At 52.7% G+C, this 20,644-nt stretch overlaps 1 protein-coding gene across 1 annotated transcript; it reads right to left on the reverse strand.

Moving 5' to 3' along the window:
* Positions 1-1,322: 1,322 nt before the first annotated feature.
* Positions 1,323-15,545, reverse strand: NCF1 (neutrophil cytosolic factor 1). The gene is made up of 11 exons (XM_061208696.1): positions 15,474-15,545; positions 11,080-11,160; positions 8,462-8,537; positions 8,145-8,310; positions 7,053-7,108; positions 5,516-5,638; positions 4,905-5,012; positions 3,940-4,057; positions 2,519-2,623; positions 1,799-1,944; positions 1,323-1,586 (listed from the first exon to the last, which is right to left on the reverse strand). The coding sequence occupies exons 1-11, from the start codon at positions 15,543-15,545 to the stop codon at positions 1,459-1,461; spliced, it is 1,179 nt and encodes a 392-aa protein (XP_061064679.1). The 3' UTR covers positions 1,323-1,458.
* Positions 15,546-20,644: the final 5,099 nt, after the last annotated feature.

Consider the following 20,644-nt stretch of genomic DNA (forward strand, 5'->3'; position numbering starts at 1 on the left):
ATTTCTTTGGTATCAGTTGTAACATCTCTTTTATTTCTGATTTTGAGTCCTCTCTCTTTTTTTCTTGCTGAGTCTAGCTAAAAGTTTGTCAGTTTTGTTTATCTTTTCTAAGAACCGGCTCTTAGTTTCATTGATCTTTTCTGTTCTTTTCAGTCTTTATTTCATTTATTTCTGCTCTAATTTTTGTTCCTTCCTTCCACCAACTTTGGGCTTCATTTGTTCTTCTTTTTCTAGTTCCTTGGGGTGTAGAGTTAGGTTGTTTGAGACTTTTCTTGTTTCTTAAGGTAAGCATTTATTGCTATGAACTTCCCTCTTAGAACTGCTTTTGCTACATCTCATAAATTTTGGTATGTTACATTTCCATTTTCATTTGTCTCAAGGTATTTTTTTGTCGTTGTTGTTTCTCTTTTTGATTTCTTGTTAGACCCACTGGTTGTTCATAACTTGTTTAATCTCCACATGTTTGTGAGTCTTCCAGTTTTCTTCATGTAATTAATTTCTAGTTTCATACCATCGTGGCTAGAAAAAAAATGCTTGATATAACTTCGATCCTCTTAAATTTGTTAAAATTTGGTTTGTGGCCTAACATGTTTATCTTGGAAAATCCTTATTGATTTTCTGTCTGGATGACCTATCCATTGATGTTAATGAGGTATTAAAGTCCCCTACTATTATTGTATTGCTGTCTATTCTTCCCTTTAGGTCTGTAAATATTTGCTTTATATATGTTAGTGCTCCTATGTTGGGTGCATAAATATTTACAAATGTTATACTCTCTTATTGGATTGACCCCTTTATTGTTATGTAATGCCATTGTCTCTTATTACAGTCTTTGTTACAAAGTCTATTCTATCTAAGTATAGCTATTCCAGCTGTCTTTCGGTTTCCATTTGCATGAAGTATCTTTTTCCATCCCTTCACTTTCACTTTGCGTTATGTCCTTACATCTAAGGTGTGTCTCCCTATACCTAAATTACATTTTTTTTGGTAATCAGGGTGCACACACAAGGTCACCTACAGCCCTGGCTCACCCCCCCTCCCAACTATGCACTGTGTCTACTCTTCTTCAGAACTCTTCTGCAGTGAGGCCAGAGTTCAAGTAGGCAGTCTGTCAGACAAACAGTCAGAGGGCACTGGGGTTTCCTCTTGCACTTGGCCTTGTGCAAACTTGGTCTTGGGCAAGGCCAGGAAAGTGTGCAACGGGACCTCGGTTCTTGCACCTTCCCCCAATAGAGCTCACAGCCTTCAGTCCTATTTCTAGAAATACCAGGGGTGTTGCCCAGCCCACAGCTCGACTTCGCAAACCATCAGTCCACTCCAAGCAACATTTATTAAGGGTGGCGAATAGCTAGGTGGGGCGGGGCCAGGGGCTGCCATCTGCCGCCAAACCTCAGGCTCTATACATGTATATACAGGGATAGGGGCTGGAGGTGGGGAGAGCATCATGTGGGGGCGGCCTCAGACGGAGGAGGCCAGCTTCCGCTTGGTGCTCTCGCTGCAGCGGTGCAGGATGAGGTCTGCGCTGGGCCTTGGGGGCACGGCCGGCTGCGGCTTGGGGCGCTCGGTCTTGGGCGGCTCCTCCTCCTCTGCTAGTGGACAGGGCCAGCTGAGGCCCGCCCCGCCTGCTCGGCCCCACCTCTCTTCACTTTTCAGGCCCCACCCCTCAAGGCCCCGCCTCCATCACCTGGCCCCACCCCAGGCCCCGCCTCCCATCACCCTGGACGCTGGCCACATCCCTCCTCACCTCCGGCCCGCCCCCAGACTCAGGCCCTGCCCCCAGGCCCCCGCCCTCACTCACTCAGCGGGCTCCTTGGGCTCTGGGGCCCCGGCCGCGCCCGGGGGCGGCGCTGCTGCAAAAAACGGACACTGTTGCGCCGATAGGTGTCCTGGCTGAGGCGCTTCCGTGACTGTTGGTGGATGCTGTGCACGTTGCGGATGGACGACCTGGGCACAGCAGGACAGGGGCTTTGGTCAGCGCCCCGCGTCCCTGCCCTCCCCGCGTCCCTGCCCGAGGGGACTCTCATGGCCACCCCTGGAGTCCAAAGACTAGCCCGGGGAGGTTGAGAGTGGGAAGGAGGCGGGCTGGGGGTTGGGGGGGTCCAGCACAGCCTGGGCGGGGCATGAAGGCGACTGCCCCTCACCGACGCGGACCCCTGCCCTGACTCAGAGCCCAGGCCCATTTCCCACACCCCTCACCAGCCTTCAGCCTACCCCCTCCCCAGGAAAGCCCTCCGAACTGCCGCAGCCCTCACGGGCCATCCCGAGGACTCTAGGCATCGGAGCCGCCACCTCCATCTCACACCTCTGCTTTCCCACCGCCCCTGTGCCAGCCCCAGCGTGTGGGAGGGGGCCTCCATCCAGTGAGGGTGCTGCCTACCCCGCCAGGCTGAGCGCCCCTGCACCATCTCCCCTGCCCCAGCACTGCCTATCCAGGGCCTGGACAGACAGACGGAAGCCGTGGTATACCCTCCTCAGCCCCTCCCAGCCCGCCCCCACTGCCCCGGGGACCCTTGCTCACCTGCGGGGCGGCGCTCCCCTCTTGATCCGGCTTTGGGCCTGGTCTGTGTCCTGCCCTGCCTGTTGCAGGTACATGGATGGGAAGTAACCTGTGACATCTTCTTTCCTGCAACAGAGGCAGCCCTTGAGGCCTGCGCAGCTGCAGGGGCGGGGCCTCAGACGTGGGGTCAAGGCTCCCTCTAAACAGTTGGGGGTCAAGGCAGCTGGGAGGTTGCAAACACGGCAGCCAACACCAGACCCTGCACCTGTGTGCCTCAGTTTCCTCATCAATGCGACACAGGACTTCCCAGTTGTGACAATGGGAGGGGGAGGAAGTTAGCAGATCCATCTCCCCAGGGACAGGTGTTTGCTATAAAACATCTGCAATATTGTATTTGTCGGTTTTTTCTTTTATGGTGATTGCCTTCTGTGTCCTAAGAAACTTCTGCCTACCTCCAGGTCACCAAGTTCCCTTATGCTTTCTTCCAAAAGCTTCTTAGTTTTGGGTTTTGTGCTTGGTAAAATCTGTGAAATGTCCCAAATAAAGGTGTATGGTGTGAGGCAGGGATCTAGGTTCATTTTTTTCCCCCATAGGGATATCCAGTTGTTCCAGCACCATTTGTTGAGAAGATTTTTCTTTCCATTCTCACTACTACATTTGGTAGTAAAAAAACAACAGCCTTTGCATAATACAAACCTCACTCCATAAAACTCTGATTCTTCTTGGCTGGTGGGAGACTCACAAACATTGTCTCAGGGGTGCATGATGGGGGTTAACTGAGTTTGGGTCAAAAAACTAATTCACTTTGCTGTATAGCAGAAACTAACACAACACTGTAAAGCAACTATATGCCAATAAAAATTTAAAAATAAAAAATAAAGGTTGAGAAATCCTGCCTCAAAGTCCCCAGCCAAGGGCCACGCTGATGGGGGGTGTTGTGGCCACAAGCTCACTGGGGTCACGGATGGGCCCTGTGACTCAGGGCTCTGAAATCGTGTGCAAGACCCTGGGATTCTGCTTTCCCCAGAACCAGGAAAACAAGTTAGTATTCCTACATTCACTTGGAGGAATAAACACATGGAAATTGCAATGAAGGATTTTAAAAGGAAAAGGGATGACAGGGTCTGCTCTAGCAGCTATCAAATATAATAATTAATACAATTAATTGTGTTGCTGGAGAATGAATAGATGGACTGGTCAGGGGACGTGACCCCAAGTCACAAAGGAAAGGTGTGCCCACTCAGACAAGGACACTGAACCCTGAGACACGGGCAGGCTGGGATTATCACGAGTCTGCTTCCAAAATGGAAACAGCCCAGAGAGAGGCAGTGGCCTACCCAGAGTCACACAGTCAAGTCGGCACTGAGCCTACGCAGGCCCAGCCCCAGGCCAGGCTGACTCTCAGGGCAGGTGCAGTGGGAGGGAGGGCACAGCTCTCCTACCTGATGACCCACCAGCCATCCAGGAGCTTATGAATGACCTCGATGGTTTCACCCTGCTCCAAAGACATCTCGTCCTCCAATAGGGCAGTGTAGGCTTTGATGGTGACGTAGGGCTCACCTGGAGAGGGGAGGGGCAGAGTGTGAAGCCCCCCCCCACCACGGGGCTCGCCACCCCGCCCCTCCTCTCTGGGCCTGGGGCTTCCTCCAGCTGGAGCCCAGGACCTCTCTCCTCCAGCCCTCCCCCCTCCTCGTGGAGACACTCTGGACTTGTGCCCTCTGCCTACTCTACCCAGGGGAGCTCGCCCGCTCCTACCCTCCATCACCCACACCAGAGGCCAGAAGCGCCCATGACTGCAGAGACCTGGCCAGGAACCTGCACACGAGGAGTGGCTAGGCAGGAAGTGCGGAGGTAGAGCGCCCATCCAGTGGCAGCTGAGCTACTCAACTCCAGTCCACTGTTGGCATGTGGGGCTGCAGGCCCAGTACACATGCCTTTCCCAATTTTTAAAGAGAAGTCATAAATCCACATAAAATTGTAAGATCTTTCTATTGCAAAATACGGGCAACCAATACTAAATTTTTTCAAACCCCACGTGGGACCCATCCAGCCCAGGGGCTGCCAGTTTTTCCATTCTAGTCAGCCATGATGCCCCCACCTCCAGGCAGCCCTCCTTACTGAGCCTCAGTTTGGCTCATCATGCAGCTTCCCACTGGACCCGGCCCCAGGCTGGCAGCCACCTGGTGTCCCAGGCTGACCTTATCCCCCTCACCTCTATTCTACCTCCTGGTTCCCCCTGTCCTGACCAAGGGCACCACCTCCTACCCCACCTAGACCCAACCTAGGGTCTCAGCCCTGCCTCCCCTCCTGCCCAGCCCACAGTCATGCCTGACCCCAAAGCAGTCACTTCTGGCTCTTCAATCCTGCCCCTCTCTCCCACCCCTGAGGCCGAGGAGGGGAGGGGCACCTGCATAGTTGGGTTCTGGGTCTTCTGCCTCTTCGGGACTGTCCAGGGGCTCCAAGTAGGACGCCGGGACCCAGCCGCGCTTTGTCTTCATTTGGCAGAACCACCAGCCTGTGCCAGGGATACGGGGCGGTAGGTCTGGGCGGGCCTGGAAGCCTCCCTCAGCCATCGGTGGGGGATGGGGGTGGGTGAGGGCACTCAGACACAGACACACAGGCGTCCAACACTCAGATTCAGAAATGTCACCTTCACCACACTCCACACCAAAATCACACATACCAGTACACACAGGGTCACAGAACTACAGCTCAGAACCCACTTCACACACATGGTGAGAGGTTCACCTGTCCACCCGGATATAACCCCCAGAGATGCACAGTCACAGCCCAGAATGTGTGCAGATCCGCAGAGCTGCCCTGGGGCACACTCTCAGAGAGAGGGTGACCCACAGTGTGGGGAGAACAGTCAGGGCCCCTGAAGGAGCCAGAGCCCCCCGGGTGGGCCAGGCGGGGAGGAGGCCTGGCGCTGCCTGGGGGGCATAGCCTTGGTGGGGGCCTGTAGCCGTGGGCCCAGGCACCAGGGGAGGGAGGTCCAGGCAGGGCGGGGAGGCTGACCACTCTGGCTCTTCTCCACGACATCCACCACGTCGCCTGTGGCCAGAGCCATCTCGGAGCCTGAGCTCTTCTCATAGTCAGCGATGGCGCGGTACGTCTGCAGGATGATGGGGCCCGTGATGTCTGGGTAGAGGGAGGGCAGGGTGAGTGGACATTGTGGGCGCCTCGTCCTGGCTCTCCCCTGTGGGCCCTGTGTAGGCCACCAGAACAGGCACTGGCATCCCATCCCCACCCAGCTCCAGACAGGCCAGGGGTAGATGTGCCCTGTATACTGGAAAGCAGCAAAGACAAACTAGTCTTCGCAGCCCTGCACTTATTGAGCACCTAGTGTGTTCCAGACACTGGTCACACACTTTACACACGGTCTCTTTCTCATTTGATGTGGTTAGCGAGCAGCCCTTCTCAACTTCAAGGTGCACACAAATCACCCAGGGATCTTGCTGAAACATAGGTGCTGATTCTATAGGCCTCTGGTGGGACCTGAGAGGCTACATGTCTAACCAGCCCCCAGGCAATACTGCTGCTGCCTGTTATGGGCTGAATTGTGTCCCCCCACCCCCAAATTCATACGTTGAAGCCCTAACCCCCAGTACCTTAGAATCTGAGTGTATTTGGAGATAAAACCTTCAAGGAGGTGATTAAGGTTAAATGAGGTCGTAAGGGTGGGACCCTGATCCAATAGGACTGGTGTCCTTATAGGAAGAGGAAAAGACACCAGGGAGTTGCATGCACAGAGGAAAGGCCATGTGAGGACAAAGCAACAAGGCAGCCATCTGCAAGCCAAGGAGAGAGGCCTCAGCTGAACCCAAACCTGCCCACACCTTGATCTCAGCCTTCCAGCCTCCAGAACTATGAGAAAATTCATTTCTTCTATTTAAGCCACCCACTCTATGACACTCTGTTATAGCAGCCTGACCTAAGACACTGCTGGTCACTGGACCACACTTTGAGTAGCCCAGAGTACTTGACCGTGTGTCCCACTGACTGGCTGAAATCCTGCTCCACATTTAGTAGCTGTGTGTCCCTTGTCAAGAGTCTCAACTTAAATCAAGCCTCAGTGTGTCCAGTTGCAAAATGGGGATAATAGCCCAGTTGTACCTATTTCATACTATTATAGAGATGATTACATGAGTTAATACATGGAAAACATTTAAAATAGTGCCTGGCACAGGGTAAGTGCTCGATAAATGTTAGGTAGTGCTATTAACAATTATTGTGCAATAAAGACTAGATACTGTCATGCCCCTGAGTCACCCCTAAAGGCCACTTTTGCCCCTAAATCTGTTCATTCATTCAGCCAGAACATCCTCTGGGTTGTTGGGAGCCAGGGTCTGTGCTGGGTGCTGCAGCCATGGAGGTGAGCTCCCTTCACTGACCAGTGACCCTCAAAGACCCCAAGTCTTCAGTGCAGCCACCAAGACCCTTCACAGCTGCTCTCACCTCCTGCTCTTTTCCCTGCACACACTGAGCTCAGGGTCCCTGATGGTGTCAGCAGTCCCTTAGGGTGACCCTCACTTGGCTGACCCCGGCCTCTCACCTGCAGCGTTACTCTTGCCATCTCTGGGCATCAGGTATGTCTCTGGCTTTTTCACCCTGCATCAGAGAACAGTCTGGGTTAGATGCTCAGCTTCCCCTGGGGAACAGCATGCTCCGGGCAGACCTACAGAAGAACTTCCCAGGAAAGTTCCCAGAAGGAACGTGGGAAATGGGGGCCTCCGCAGAGAGAAGGTAGCAACCGGGCTGGGAGGACAGGACTTTGAGGAGGACAGGATCTGCTCAGCCAGCCCGAGGAGGGGCCCCAGCCTCCTGCAGACCCAAAGGAGAAGGCTCGTGGGCCAGCTCTCTTCTGCTGGAGCCTCGAGAGGGAAGCCAACAGGAGTGGGCGCCCCCATCCCCCGGGGCCAATGGGAGCTGCCCGGCCCAGGACCGGGGATGTGTTCAAGGGTCCAGAAGCAGTGGCTGGAGCTCTGCTGTCTGTCTACGGCAGCCCTGTCCTCCAGGCCTCCCCCAGCACTCAGTACCACAGAGGGACAGAGAGAGGGACCTTCCGCAGCACATCCCCATGAGATCTCATCAGCATCTCTGATGCTGTCCACGCAGGGCCCTGAGCACAGGAGACCCCTGGGGCGAGGGCAGGCAGAGAATGAGGTGACAAAGGATAGGCAGGGGCCTGAGAGAGGCTCAGGAAGGAACAGAGGCCACCGGCCCCCCACGCCCTCTCGGGGGCGCCACACTTCACAGTTTGTAAGCACTCTGCCCAGCACCCGCTACTGCATCTGGCCCTCACCACCCGGTCACAGAAGGGGCAGTTGCTTTCAGAAGGCTCCAGGTCCCACGGCCAGGCAGTCTCAGAGTCAGGACAAGGACTTAGGACCTTAGACCCCCAGCCCACAGTGCCTCCCCCCGACCCCCAGCACCCTGAGGCTCAGAGGGGTCCAGGTAGAAACTCGGCAGGGATGCTGGGGGCATCCAGAGTTGGAATCCTGCCTCCTTGGCTTTCCCTGCTGTGTGACTTTGGGCAAGTCACTTCCCCTCTCTGAGCCTCAGGCTCCTCCTGTGTAACATGGGGAAAGTCCCACCCCCTCCAGGCAAGGGTCTGACCACCACCTTTCCTCCTCCCGCCACTCACTGGCTGTCCGTGGGGAGCTTGAGGTCGTCAGGGCGCACCTTGAAGAAGTTGAGGAGGTGGGGGCAGCGGGAGATCTTGCCAGGCAGGTTCATGAGCGAGTTGCAGTACTCGGTGAGGGTGCCCTGGCGGCTCTCGGCCACCCGCTGCCCGTCAAACCACCGCGGGGCTGGGCGGACCAGGGAGGGGCACCAGAGGACCAGTGAGCACACTCGAGAGGTCAAGTCCGGAGAGGATGGGAGTGGAGGGGGCAATCGGAGGGCAGAGGAGGGGAGCTGGGACAGGTGAGCCTGCCCAGGTGACTCAGCCCCGCTCCTCACCTGGCAGGTGGGGGATGATCCTGTTCTCTGGGGTGATGTCCCCCGCCTCGATAGGAAACATCTCCTTTAAGATTTTCTAGACAGAAAAGCAGACGTGAAGGAATCTGTTTTATTACAGCACTGTAAAACACAAAACTGGACATGACCTAAATACCCTTCCAATTGCTCAGGCTAGAAGCTCCTGGTGGCATCCTGGATTCTTCTTTCTCTTCCACCTCACATCCAATCCATCAGCAAATTCTTTTGGTCCTGCTCCCCAAGTCTACTCAGAATCTGATCCTTCTCACTACACTTGCTGCCACCACCCTGGTCAGAGCTTCCACTGGGTCTGGTTATTATAACCTTCTTACGTCACTCACGTCTCCCCTCCCTCGTCTGTCCTCAATCCAGCATCCAGAGGGATCCTCTGAAAACCTAAGTTGCATCCTATCCCTCCTCTGCTCAGAACCCTCCCTGCCTCTCAGCTCACTCAGAATGGAAGCCAAAGGCTCCACATCGGTCTACAAGGCGCCATGTGACCTGCCTCTGCCTGCCTTGTTCACCTCTCTTGCCGCCACTCTCCCCTTGTTCACTCTGCTCCAGCCACCCTTGAATGCTCCAGGCCCACTCCTGCCCCAGGGCCTTTGCACGTGCGATTCCCATTCTTCCCCCACACAGATCAATAGCTCACTCTCTCTCTCTTTCTCCTTCTTCAAGTCCTTGCTCAGATATCTCCCACTTCAGTGAGGCCTCCTCCCTGACAACTGTCCTTCCTTGTCCCACTCTTCCCACCTCCCCTCCCTGCTTTATTTTTCTCTGTAATTCTAAGGACCATCTAACATACTATATAAGTTACTTACTTTTTTGTTTGTCTGTTATCCTGACTCCTCCACTAGAACATAAGGTCTATTAGGGTGGGCAAGGATTTGCATCTGTTTTTTATGCCTTTCAGCAGCATTTCCTTCTCACTGAGTATAACGTGCCTGGTACTTAGTTGGTGCTCAATAAATAGTGGTTGGATGAATGAATGAGTCGACCAATTAATAAAAGAAGCTAATCCTACAATGGAATAACCCAGAACAGTTTAAAGAGGTGAGATGAAGCCCCACAAAGTATCAGCATGGACTGGTCTCAAAAATGTAATCTGGCGACAGTAATAAGATTGAGAAAGAGGCAAAAAGCACACTGATGGCATTTATATACACTACAGAAAATGCAGGCTCCACACTACTGCATGTTGTTTCTGTGCTGTGTGTGTGTGTGTGTGTGTGTGTGTGTGTGGCCACCCAGGGTAGGAGCTAGGACGGGATATGAGATGAAGGGCGACTTCCACTGCTTTTGTAATGTTTTATCTCCTTTATCTTAAAAACGCCTTATCTTAAAAACACCTTAGGGCTTCCCTGGTGACGCAGTGGTTAAGAACCCACCTGCCAATGCAGGGGACTACGGGTTCGAGCCCTGGTCCGGGAAGATCCCACAAGCCGCGGAGCAACTAAGCCCGTGCGCCACAACTACTGAGCCTGTGCTCTAGAGCCCTCGAGCCACAACTACTGAGCTGGCGTGCCTAGAGCCCGTGCTCTGCAACAAGAGAAGCCACCGCAGTGAGAAGCCCGCGTACCGCAACGAAGAGTAGACCCCGTTCCCACAACTAGAGAAAGCCTGCGCAAAGCAATGAAGACCCAACGCAGCCAAAAATAAAATAAATTTAAAAAAAAACAAGCAAAAAAACCGCCTCATAGCAAACGGCCCAGTGATATCAGCTATGACTCCAGGTGCTGGGTGTACAAGGCTGGTTACAGTTTTCTTTGCATTTATCTGCATTTCACTTTAAATAATTCACACAAGAGAAGTGCAGGAACCTGCACGCTTCCTGAAGCCCCTTCCGTGGTTAAGGAGGGCCCTGCGTGTGGAGTGGGCCCTGGGGGAACCCATCTGGCTTTTGTGGCCCCTCCATCCACATGGCCCTGTCTTAGACCAGAACCCAGCATGTGTGCCCTGTGACCCCCGATGACTACCCCCAATTTTGTCCAACCAGCCACTGGTGTTGGGAACCCTGGGGGATTCTCTCATGTAAACCTTGGTGATAACAGGCACCCACAAAGCAAGAGGACCCGGTTTCTTGGGTGTCAGGATTATCCGCCCTCCTTCTAATCCACCAGGGGTCCTCATCAAGCCAGTGAGGGTGAGTGAAAGAGCAAGCTCCTAGGATGACACCTGCGGTGGTGACACTGGCCAGGCTGTCCCCTGCAGGGACAGAGCAAGCAGGGCCCTTGAGACGGCCCCCTTGAGATCCTGTGGAATGGGTGCAGAGTTTCGGTTTGGGAAGACAGAAATATTCAGAAATGGGTGGTGGTGTTGGCTGTGTGACATTGTGAATGTACTTAATGCCACCGGCTTGTACACTTAAAATGGGTAAAGTGGTAAATGTATGTTATGTATATTTCACCAAAATAAAAATTGCTTTAGTGGTTTTTAAAGTTAAAAAAAATAATGTCCCCTTATCTGTGGGCTGGGAGGGGATGGGGGGACTCTGGGTTCCTCAGCTCCTGGTCAGCACCTGGGCTGCTCCCCTCCCCAGAGGGCAGAGCTGGGACTGGGTGTGGCATCCCCTCCCTGGACCCCCAACACAGGGCACTCACATGGAATTCGTAGATCTCAGTGAAGCGCCGGTAGACCACCTTCTCAGACAGGTCCTGCCACTTCACCAGGAACACGTAGACCTGGGGGGCGGTAGAGGTGGGGCATCTCGTTCAGCCATACACCTGGGCAGCCCCCCCACCCCGTGGTGGAAGCCCACAGGACTCGGGGTGGGAGGGAGAATGCTCTTTGTGGTAACCTGGGCCATAGAAAGAGCACCAAGTTCAGGGATCCCAGGGCAAGAAGGATGACTTCTCTCAAATTAACTCAAATTCATCTGTAAACTGGAGGTGAAAGTAGGACCTCACGGCTAGGGCTGGTATGAGAGTTAACAGAAGGTAAGATACAGAAAGGGCTGGTCTCAGACAACACAAGAACTCAGTAAGATGTTGTATGGTTCCATTTCTATGAAATGTCCAGGGAGTTCCCTGGTGATTCAGTGGTTGGGACTCTGTGCTTTCACTGCCAAGGTCCCAGGTTCAGTCCCTGGTCGGGGAACTGAGATCCCACAAGCCACCTGCGTGGCCACACACACACACACAAATGTCCAAAAGAGACAAATCTATTGAGACAGAAAGTAGATTAGTTGTTGCCAGGGGCTGGGCGGGGTTGGGGGTAGGGGGACTAAGGCTTGACTGCTAACGGGTATGGGTGATGAAGAAAATCTTCTAAAATCAATTGTAGTGATGGTTGTGCAACTCTGTGAATATACTAAAAACCACTGAATTGTACAATTCACATAGGTTAATCGTATGGTATGGGAATTATATCTCAAAAAAGCCATTATTTTAAAACAAACAAGAAGAAAACAAAACAAAAAACCTCAGGAAGGAAAAACAGGCCTGCAAAAATAGTTAGGAGAATACCACTCAGCCACAGGAAAGAACAAATTACTGATATCTGCAATCATGTGGATGAATCTCAAAATCATTAAATTATGCTGAGTGAAATAAGCCAGGCATGAAAGGCTACATATGATTCCATATCTATGACATTCTAGAGCAAGCACAGCTAATTTAAGGTGGAAAAAACCTGGGGGTGGGGAGGAATGACTGGGGCGTGAGATGGGGTGATGGTCACGGTCTACATCTTGATGAGAGTTTGTGTTACGTAGGGAGATGTACTGTCAAATCTCAGCAAATGTATCTCTGAGATTTGTGGGTTTCATTTTACATAAATTTTACATCAAAAGAGAAAAAAACTACAAAAAAATACTGAACTCTAGTTGTGATACGCACGCTGAAGTATTGGGTTGGCCAAAAAGTTCGTTTGGGTTTTCCTGTAAGGTCTTAAGGAAAAACCGGAATGAACTTTTTGGCCAACCCAACGTTTAGGACAAAGTGTACTGGTGTTTGTAATTTGCCTTGAAATGCACCAAAAATAAGATAGATTGATGGGTGGATGGATGGATGGATGCGTACATGATAAAGCAAGTACTACAGGAAATATTAATGGTATAATCAAGATAGTAAGCATATGACTGGCTGGGTTTGTTTTGTTTGTTTTTTAATTAATAATTTATTTATTTTTGGCTGTGTTGAGTCTTCGTTGCTGTGCACAGGTTTTCTCTAGTTGTGGCGCATGGGGGCTACTCTTCGTTGCAGTGCACAGGCTTCTCATTGCGGTGGCTTCTCTTGTTGCGGAGCATGGGCTCTAGACGCGTGGGCTTCAGTAGTTGCAGCACACGGGCTCAGTAGTTGTGGCTTGTGGGCTCTAGAGCGCAGGCTCAGTTAGTTGTGGTGCACAGGCTTAGTTGCTCTGCAGCATGTGGGATCTTCCGGGACCAGGGCTTGAACCTGTGTCCCCTGCATTGGCAGGCAGATTCTTAACTACTGCACCACCAGGGAAGTCCCTGGTGGGGTTTTTTGTTTGGTTTTGTTTTGCTGTAAAATTTTTTTCAACTTTGCTGTAATTTGAAATTTCTCAGAATAAAATCTTGGGGAATAAAAAGAATAGCTACCAATGGAGATGATAAAAATGTTCTAAAAATTAGATAGTTGTGATGGTTGAAGAACTTTAAATATACCAAAAACCATAGTGCACTTTAAATGGGTGAACTTGCTAATATTTTACATATTTAGAAGTAAAATTAAATCAACAAGGATTTTTTTAACTTTAAAGTTGGAAACAAACAGAAACAAATGAACTTAACTATATATAAAATGGGTAATAACCTAAATATTAAAGGAAAATGGAAAAGAATCCAAGTAGCTTTTAGTTGCAGCACTTTCAGTATTCTCAGTCCAAAAGGACCAAAAGAACTGCAAAGAAAACTTAAATTTGACTTAATAGGTTAGTAGGTTTATTGTTAATAGTGGCGTGGGTGTAATTATTCTGAAACAAGTTTATGTGTATTTTAGAATTGAGCAGAAGAGTGAATATACTGATCTCGTTGGGAGCCAGGGTTCCTGCCGTGAGAGAAAGGAGCTACAAACATAAAGTGATGAGAAGCAAGGATGATATGAAATAGCTATTTCCTCCAGTCTGTCCACTGAAAAGGCAGTCATGAGCCATGACACCTTGGTGGCAATGAGCACACCTAGCTTCCAGATCTTGGGTTCTAATATCACTCCCGCTAAAAAGAACCAGGGCTCTTTAGTGAAATGGTTGAGTCCAGGACTAGGGCTGGGAAAGTCCAAGTTAAGCTGGACCACTTTGTGCCATAAGAATGTACCCAGGTGCCCTGTCCGCACCCTCCCCCCCAAAAAAAGAATGACAGGATATATTTAAAAAAAAAAAAAAAATGTACAGAAGCCAGCTTGAAGGAGCTCCCAGTCACCAAACCTGGGACATTCTGAGCATCAAAATAAGTAATGATGGTATTGGATTATAACTCACTGAATAAAACAGGAATCCATGGAACCATACTGACATAAATAAGGAAGAAGGGAAGACACAGGAAAATGTTAACTAATAAATGCAGAAGGACCAATAGAGTTTAAAAATCATTATCTGGCAATCATTATAGTAATTTGATTCAGGCAAGAGTCATACAGATACTATAAGGCACAGGATATTCACATAGCTTTACATAACCTCCCCACAGTTTAGTTATTAATTACAAAGGGGAAAATAGTAACTTTACAGCAGAGAAACTTGGAGGACACCTCCAGGACTCAGTGATCAAAGTTAACATCACCAATAAAGGAACAAATCAAAATCACCTGCCACCTGATAGGATCCATGAAAAGAACATATCAATACTTCTGGGGTATTCCTGCATTACCAAGATCTAACAAAATACCAGACACACCCAAATCGAGGGGTGTTCTGCAAAATAACTGGCCCCATCTCTTCAAAAAGTCAAAGTTGAGAAGGACAAAGACTGATTAAGACTGATCTGGATTTAAAGAACGCCAAAGAGACATGACAACTCAGATGCAACAGGTGATCCTGGATAGTTTTTGTTCGTTTGTTTGTTTGAATTTGTGTGATCTTGGATTGGATCCTTGACCTGAAAAAATTTTCCTATGGAGGGACAAGAGGACAATTGGTAAAATCCGAATAAAGTCTGTGGGTTGCATAACAGTGTTTTATCAGTGTTAATTTCCTCATTTTGACACCTTTGGTTATGTAAAAGAACGTCCTTGATTTTAAGAAATACACACCTGTAATATTTAGAGGTAAAGAAACACAGTGTCTCCAAATAACTCTCAAATGATTCAGAAAATGTATATTCAGGAGGGACAAAGAGACCGAGGGGGAGAGACAGAGAGAGTGAGAGAAGGAGAGAGGAAATGTGGGTGAAGGAATATTGGAGTTATTGGTACTTTTTGGGACATTTCTGTAAATTTGAAATTATTTCAAAATTAAAAGTTAAAAAAGAAGGGTCTTGGCACATACACTAAAAGTGTCATACAAGTGCCAATTTACTAATTGGATCCCTCCCTGGCCTTCCTCTGGGTTTGGGGACCCCATGGTGGGGTGGCCATGTCTGGGCCTGCACTCCTCCAGCTCCCCCAGGGCAGGAAGGGGGACTCCTCTGGTCCCTGTGGTGGTGTCACTCTACAGGAGGGGTCACGACTCTAACGTAACTGATCGCCACCAGCGCGCACTCCCGAGGACCCTTCCCAGAGGGGCCGCGGGGACACTTGCCGGGCGCGGAGAGGGGACGCCGGGCTGGGGCGGGAAGCAGGGCGTGGGGTGGGCGGGCGGGGGCCGGGGGCCTCGCACCGAGGGCCCGGGTGGCGGCGCGCATCTTTTGAAGGGCGCACATCGACTGCGGCCCCGGCGGGCGGCCTGAGGCCCAGAGCCGGGGAGCCTTGGCCGCGACCCCGCGCCCTCACCACTCGGCCGCCAGCGTCTCGGGCCGGGAGTCCCGGGGCTGCGCGAGGACCGGCACCTGCGCCCCGCCAGTCCTGTCCCCACGCGCAGGGCGCCTCAGGCCGGTACTCACGTAGTGCTGGCTGGGGACGAAGCGCTTCTCGAAGCCCAGGAGGGCGATGTGGCGAATGAAGGGGTCCCCCATGGCTGCGCTGCGTGCGGCCACCTCTTCTCCGGGGCGCTGCGGGCTGGGACTTAAATAGGCTAGAAAAAGGAAGTCGCCTCTGTCGCGGCGGGGCCGCGGGCAGGAGGGGGCAGGGAGCGTGCAGATAGGGCTTTGCTTCTTCTTTCAGTTTCTGGGATTCCTCGGGTTCCCGTGGTGCGGACATGGGTGGGCCCACGCACGCAGTTGTGCGGGGACACGCCCGTCATTGTCCCCTCCGTGGCCCACAGGGCCCCCCAGGAGGGTTGCCCAACTCCCAGCTCTCTCCTCCTGGCCCCTCTGTTCCAGGTGCTCCCATCTCAGGGCTTTTGCACAAGCCATTCCACCTGGCCCATCTCCCACACACCTGTAACTCCCACCCTCATCTTCTACAGGTTTCTGCTCAAAGGGCACCTCCTCTGAGAGGCCTTCCTTGACATAAACTTCACATAAAATAGCAAAACTTCATGCGGACCCCACCCCTCTTTCCTGCTTTTTTTTTTTTTTTCTTTCAGACCACTCATCACTATTTTTATTTTTACAGTGTCTTTCCCTACCAGAATGTGAGCCCCGTGAGAGAAGGGTTTGGCCTGTTTTGACGAGGGCTCTGGCCCCAACCCCTAGAGCTGGTGCCTGGCACGCAGTGGGCCCTCTGTAAGTATTCGGATAGTAACTGCATCACTCACGAAGTGATTGATGGAACGAATCCTCCAGGGGAGCGTGTGCAAGCCTCAGGTGTACATCCCGGGTGACTGTGGCTGAGAGCAGGGGCAGTGGGGCAGACTGAGTGAGAACCGCGTTCAAGTCCTGATCAAAGAATGGCCGCTCAGAGCAGGTGGTTTCCTCCTGAGTGAAAGGGGACTCCCAGCTCTGCTGAGAAGGGGGAGAAGGGGATTTGGGATGGAGGGGTGAGGAGGACAGCAGCTTGCTGGGGGAGAGGCTGGGGCCTCTCTCACTAAAGCCTGGGGTGCTTGGCCAGGTAGATGGGGGGCCTGGGGGGCTCAGAGGTTATAGAGCCGGTTCAAGGTCACGCAGCAAGTGGCCTTAGACCCAGGCAGTTTAGCTGCAGGCTCAGGTGGGCAGGGCCAGTTTGTGGCCCAGATCCCCAGATTCCAAGATGGAGAGATGACGGCAAAGGCCATCAGCACCGGGAACACTCTGAGAGCCACAGGTCCCCCTGGACCACCAGGGGTGAGGGTTGGTCTCTGGCAGGGGATTTTATCTAGGAAGCGCGGCGTCCATTTCCTCTGCTCTGAAAGATCTGCTTGGCAGGTCCCCTCTGGTCACTGCTGCTCCCCGATCACCCTGAGGTCACCAGCCCCAGGTGTGACCAGCCTTGCAAGTCCTTCCTCTGATCATTTCCATTTACACATCTAGGATCTTCCTGCACAGAAGGATGATGCACTACTCAGCAATGGGCAGGAACTGCCGGACACAACACGGGTGAACCTTCCAGACACAAGGCGTGGATAGAGAAGGCAGACACAAAGCACACCTTCTGCAGAATGCCATTGACACCAACCTCAAAAACTGCCCATGCCAGTCAGTGGGGTTGGAAGCCAGGGTGACCTCCAGCGCGGGGGGAGGGTGGCAGCAGTGAGTGGAGGGAACTAGGAGGCGGCAGGTGATTTGCTCTGTTGATACGGATGCCACTTCCACAAGTGCACTCACTTTCTGAAAATTAACCCAGCCCCAGGCATGTCAGTTTCATGCACAGCCCTTTTCTGTGGGTGTGTTGTACCTCAAAAGAAAGTTGAAAGCAAAGAACAGATTGAGTGGGATCACATGATGGATGGCAGTCCTCACTTAATTCCACATCAGTGGCCCCTGCAGCACAAGGCCCTTGGCTCACGGCTGAGTGGCTGTCCTTTCATTACTCACTAAATGCCCCCTCCCTGAGGGACGCTCAGCTTGTCTCTGGTCTTCCCTGTCCCACGTGGTGCTGCCTTGCGGTCCCCACACAGAGGTCAGACTTGCAGCATTGGCTCACCTGGGAAGGGTAGAGGAAGTGGCTGGTGGGGCTGGCTGCAGTGGTACCCCCGCAACCCCGGGTGCCGGGTCTGGTCGTGGCCCCGGCACTTCCTTCCCTTCTTCTCAGCGGTCTTTCCACTCTTGCATAATTGCCTGGCCAGGCTGCCCTGTCCTGCAGACACCAGGCACAACTCAGCGGCCCAAGCCATCAGCTGCTACCTCTCCACTTCCCTCCTGTGGTCTCCCCAAACGTCGCCTTGCTCCTTACCGCGCCCAGGCAGAGCGCAGGCGTCCAAAGCATGAAGTGCTAAGAACTCGTGTTTACCTTGAAAGGACCTCCGTAAGCAGGCTCATAGCCTTTTGTTGGGATGAGATAGATTTACTTGAATGCATGGATGAAACAAGTGAGTGACCAAATGCTTAATTTAAAAAAATGAACAAAACTGGAGGTAATTAATAAATAAGTTTGTTTTGGGGGGGAGACACAAACAAAAATTTTAGAACTTTCAAATTGTGAAATTATAGAAAACCGCAGAAAAATGAAGTTTAACTAAACATAAAATTTTAGCTAACATTATAGATATCTCGTTATCCATCACCCAGGTATTAGATGAATACCAGAGCCCCCAGAATCCCCCCCCCACTTCCCATTGAGTGCTAACAAAGGACTTAGCCTGGGTCAGGAGTGCTTTATATTTAGGATCACATCTTACCCTCACAATGAGACTATCAGGTAGGTACTGTTATTTCCCCCACTTTATAGACGGGAAAACTGAGGCACAGAGAGGTAAATAGGTTGCCACCACTGGTAAGCAAAAAGCTGGGTCTTGAACCTAGGCAGTCTGGACCCTGGACCCAGCCTCTTTTTTTATTTTTGGCTGCGTTGGGTCTTTGTTGCTGTGCGCGGGCTTTCTCTAGTTGCGGCGAGCGGGGGTTACTCTTCATTGCAGGGCACAGGCTTCTTGTTGCGGTGGCTTCTCTTGTGGCGGAGCACGGGCTCTGGGCATGCGGGCTTCAGTAGTTGTGGCATGTGGGCTCAGTAGTTGTGGTGCATGGGCTTAGATGCTCCGCAGCATGTGGGATCTTCCCGGACCAGGGCTCGAACCTGTGTCCCCTGCATTGGCAGGCAGATTCTTAACCAATGCGCCACCAGGGAAGCCCTGGACCCACGCTCTTAACCATCGGCTCTTCTGAGTGAATGAATGACGACTGGGGTTCACGAAGGAGGAGCCAGACTGTGCAAACGCCCCAAAGAGGGAGCTTCTCACGACAGGCCAGACTGGATGGGAAGCAGGGCTTCCCAGTCTGGCCCAAAGACCTTGGCCTCTCCAGATGCCGCCTTCCCCAGATGGACGGGGCTGGGCAGTTCCTCAACCAGGAAATCCCCAAGGCTGGGCCTTGGAGACAGGCTACGTGGAGAAAGGTTTGGCCTGAGGGCCTGAGGGCCTGAGGCCCAGGCAGTGCCCTCTGGGATCTCCTGTCAGGCTTCCCAAGGTGGGAACAGAGCAGCCCTCGCTATGGGACGTTCCCTCCCACGTCTGAACTAAGCCCCTCCTGCTGATGCCCACGCTAGGCAGCTCCCGCCTGGTGCCTGGAGGAGGAAGAGGGGCCCCCGGGCCGCTGCCGGCTGGTAGGCTGAGGGCTCCCTTGGCGGTGAGGCTGGCCGTGCGGGGCTCTGAGGGCAAGCAGGGGTCTGCGTGGAAATGCCGGCCACTCACAACCTGCTTCCCAAGGGACCCTGAGCCTTCCTTTCTCAGCAAATCAGACCAGGAGCGGGCTCTGGCTGGGTCTTGAGGTCTTGAGGCCTCATCAGAAGAGAACCGGGAGCCTGCACTCAGGATCGGGGCTTGGGACACACCTGCGCCACACGTGGGAATTCCTTCTCCCCTGGGCCTGATGACACTGCTGTCCAGTCCTTGGCCTAGGGACACAGGAGTGAGGGCTCCAGTGCTGGACATTCACAGGCATCAGATGAGCCTTTGGTCTGTAGGAGGCCACGTACACGCCAACCGCTGGCTGTGAGCACACAGCCCGGAACCCAACCCACGCTGACCTCCTCCCATACAGGGTTGTGTGCCCCTGGGCAAGCTCCGAGCCTGTTTTTTCATCTGTAAAATGGCATTAGCAACCGTACCTACTCTGTGGACTGTTGGGAGGATTTAAGGAGGTCCAAGGCGGTTTCTTGCCGTTTAAACCGGGCCTTGAAGGAGGGAAGTGTCACACGGATGAGAGCTGGCACTCCAGGCTGCTGGGGCAAACTGTGCAGGACTCAGACCCCAGGGCAGGCTTGTGCTCTCTGTCGCAGCCGTCACGGGAGAGTCGTCAGTGCGCGCGCAGCCCCTGGCCTGGCCCTGGGAGAGCTCGGCAGTGCCTGGGGCCGTGGGCGTGGGATGGGGACTTCCCAGACCAGGCTGGGGAGGACAGCGCTAAGGGCATGGACAGCTGTTTGTTCTGGGGGGCAGGGCTGGGGCTGTCCCCTCTGCACTCCAGCGTCTGGCAGGGGTCCTGACACCAAGAGGGCCCTTAACAAATACCAAACGGACAGAACTCTGCAAGCTGGTCCCACTCCAAAGCCAGGAGCTCAACGCTGGCCCCCAGGGACGGCCTGTGCCCGCCCTCCCGCCCCACTTCCTCCCTGGGGCCTGATGGCGAGAGCTATTTGAAGCTCACCAACCAACCATCAAGGCTAAATCCAGCAGCACGCTGCTGCCTCAGGAGGTTTTGTGGTGATTTGTCTAGAGCTTGAAGCTAATTCCAGTAACGAGAACTCCCGCCTAAATCCAGTCACCAAGGCTGGGTTGCCATTTCCGCATCTCCCCAGCTCGGACACAGTGCAGAGGAGCAAGCTGGCGGCGTGACGAAGTCCGTCTGGGACCTGCCCAGGGCTCGGTACCCCTGCTACTGCCCAGGGGGTGCAGAACAGTAAAGACACACAGGCCTGGGGTGAGGGGCTTGTCACCTGTAGACAGATGGTTTGCTTACAAAGGTTCCTGGCAGGGTCCCATCTTGCCTCAGGCACCAGGGGCAATGATGCCACTCCCCTAAGACAGAAAGCTCCTCTTCTGAAGCCCAACAAGAGCCAACACTTGCTATGGCTCTGTGACCACATGCCATAGGGTGCCTGCTCTGAC

The sequence above is a fragment of the Eubalaena glacialis genome, chromosome 13 (genome assembly GCF_028564815.1).
Source record: "Eubalaena glacialis isolate mEubGla1 chromosome 13, mEubGla1.1.hap2.+ XY, whole genome shotgun sequence".
In the NCBI taxonomy this organism is placed as follows: Eukaryota; Metazoa; Chordata; class Mammalia; order Artiodactyla; family Balaenidae; genus Eubalaena; species Eubalaena glacialis.

Excerpts from the sequence above, each read along its gene's own strand:
- NCF1 (XM_061208696.1), bottom strand. The coding sequence starts at position 15,545 with ATGGGGGACCCCTTCATTCGCCACATCGCCCTCCTGGGCTTCGAGAAG. Across the intron at positions 8,311-8,461 it reads GATCATCCCCCACCTGCCAG|CCCCGCGGTGGTTTGACGGG; the intron begins GTGAGGAGCGGG and ends TGGTCCGCCCAG. Across the intron at positions 2,624-3,939 it reads GATGGCTGGTGGGTCATCAG|GAAAGAAGATGTCACAGGTT; the intron begins GTAGGAGAGCTG and ends CCTCTGTTGCAG.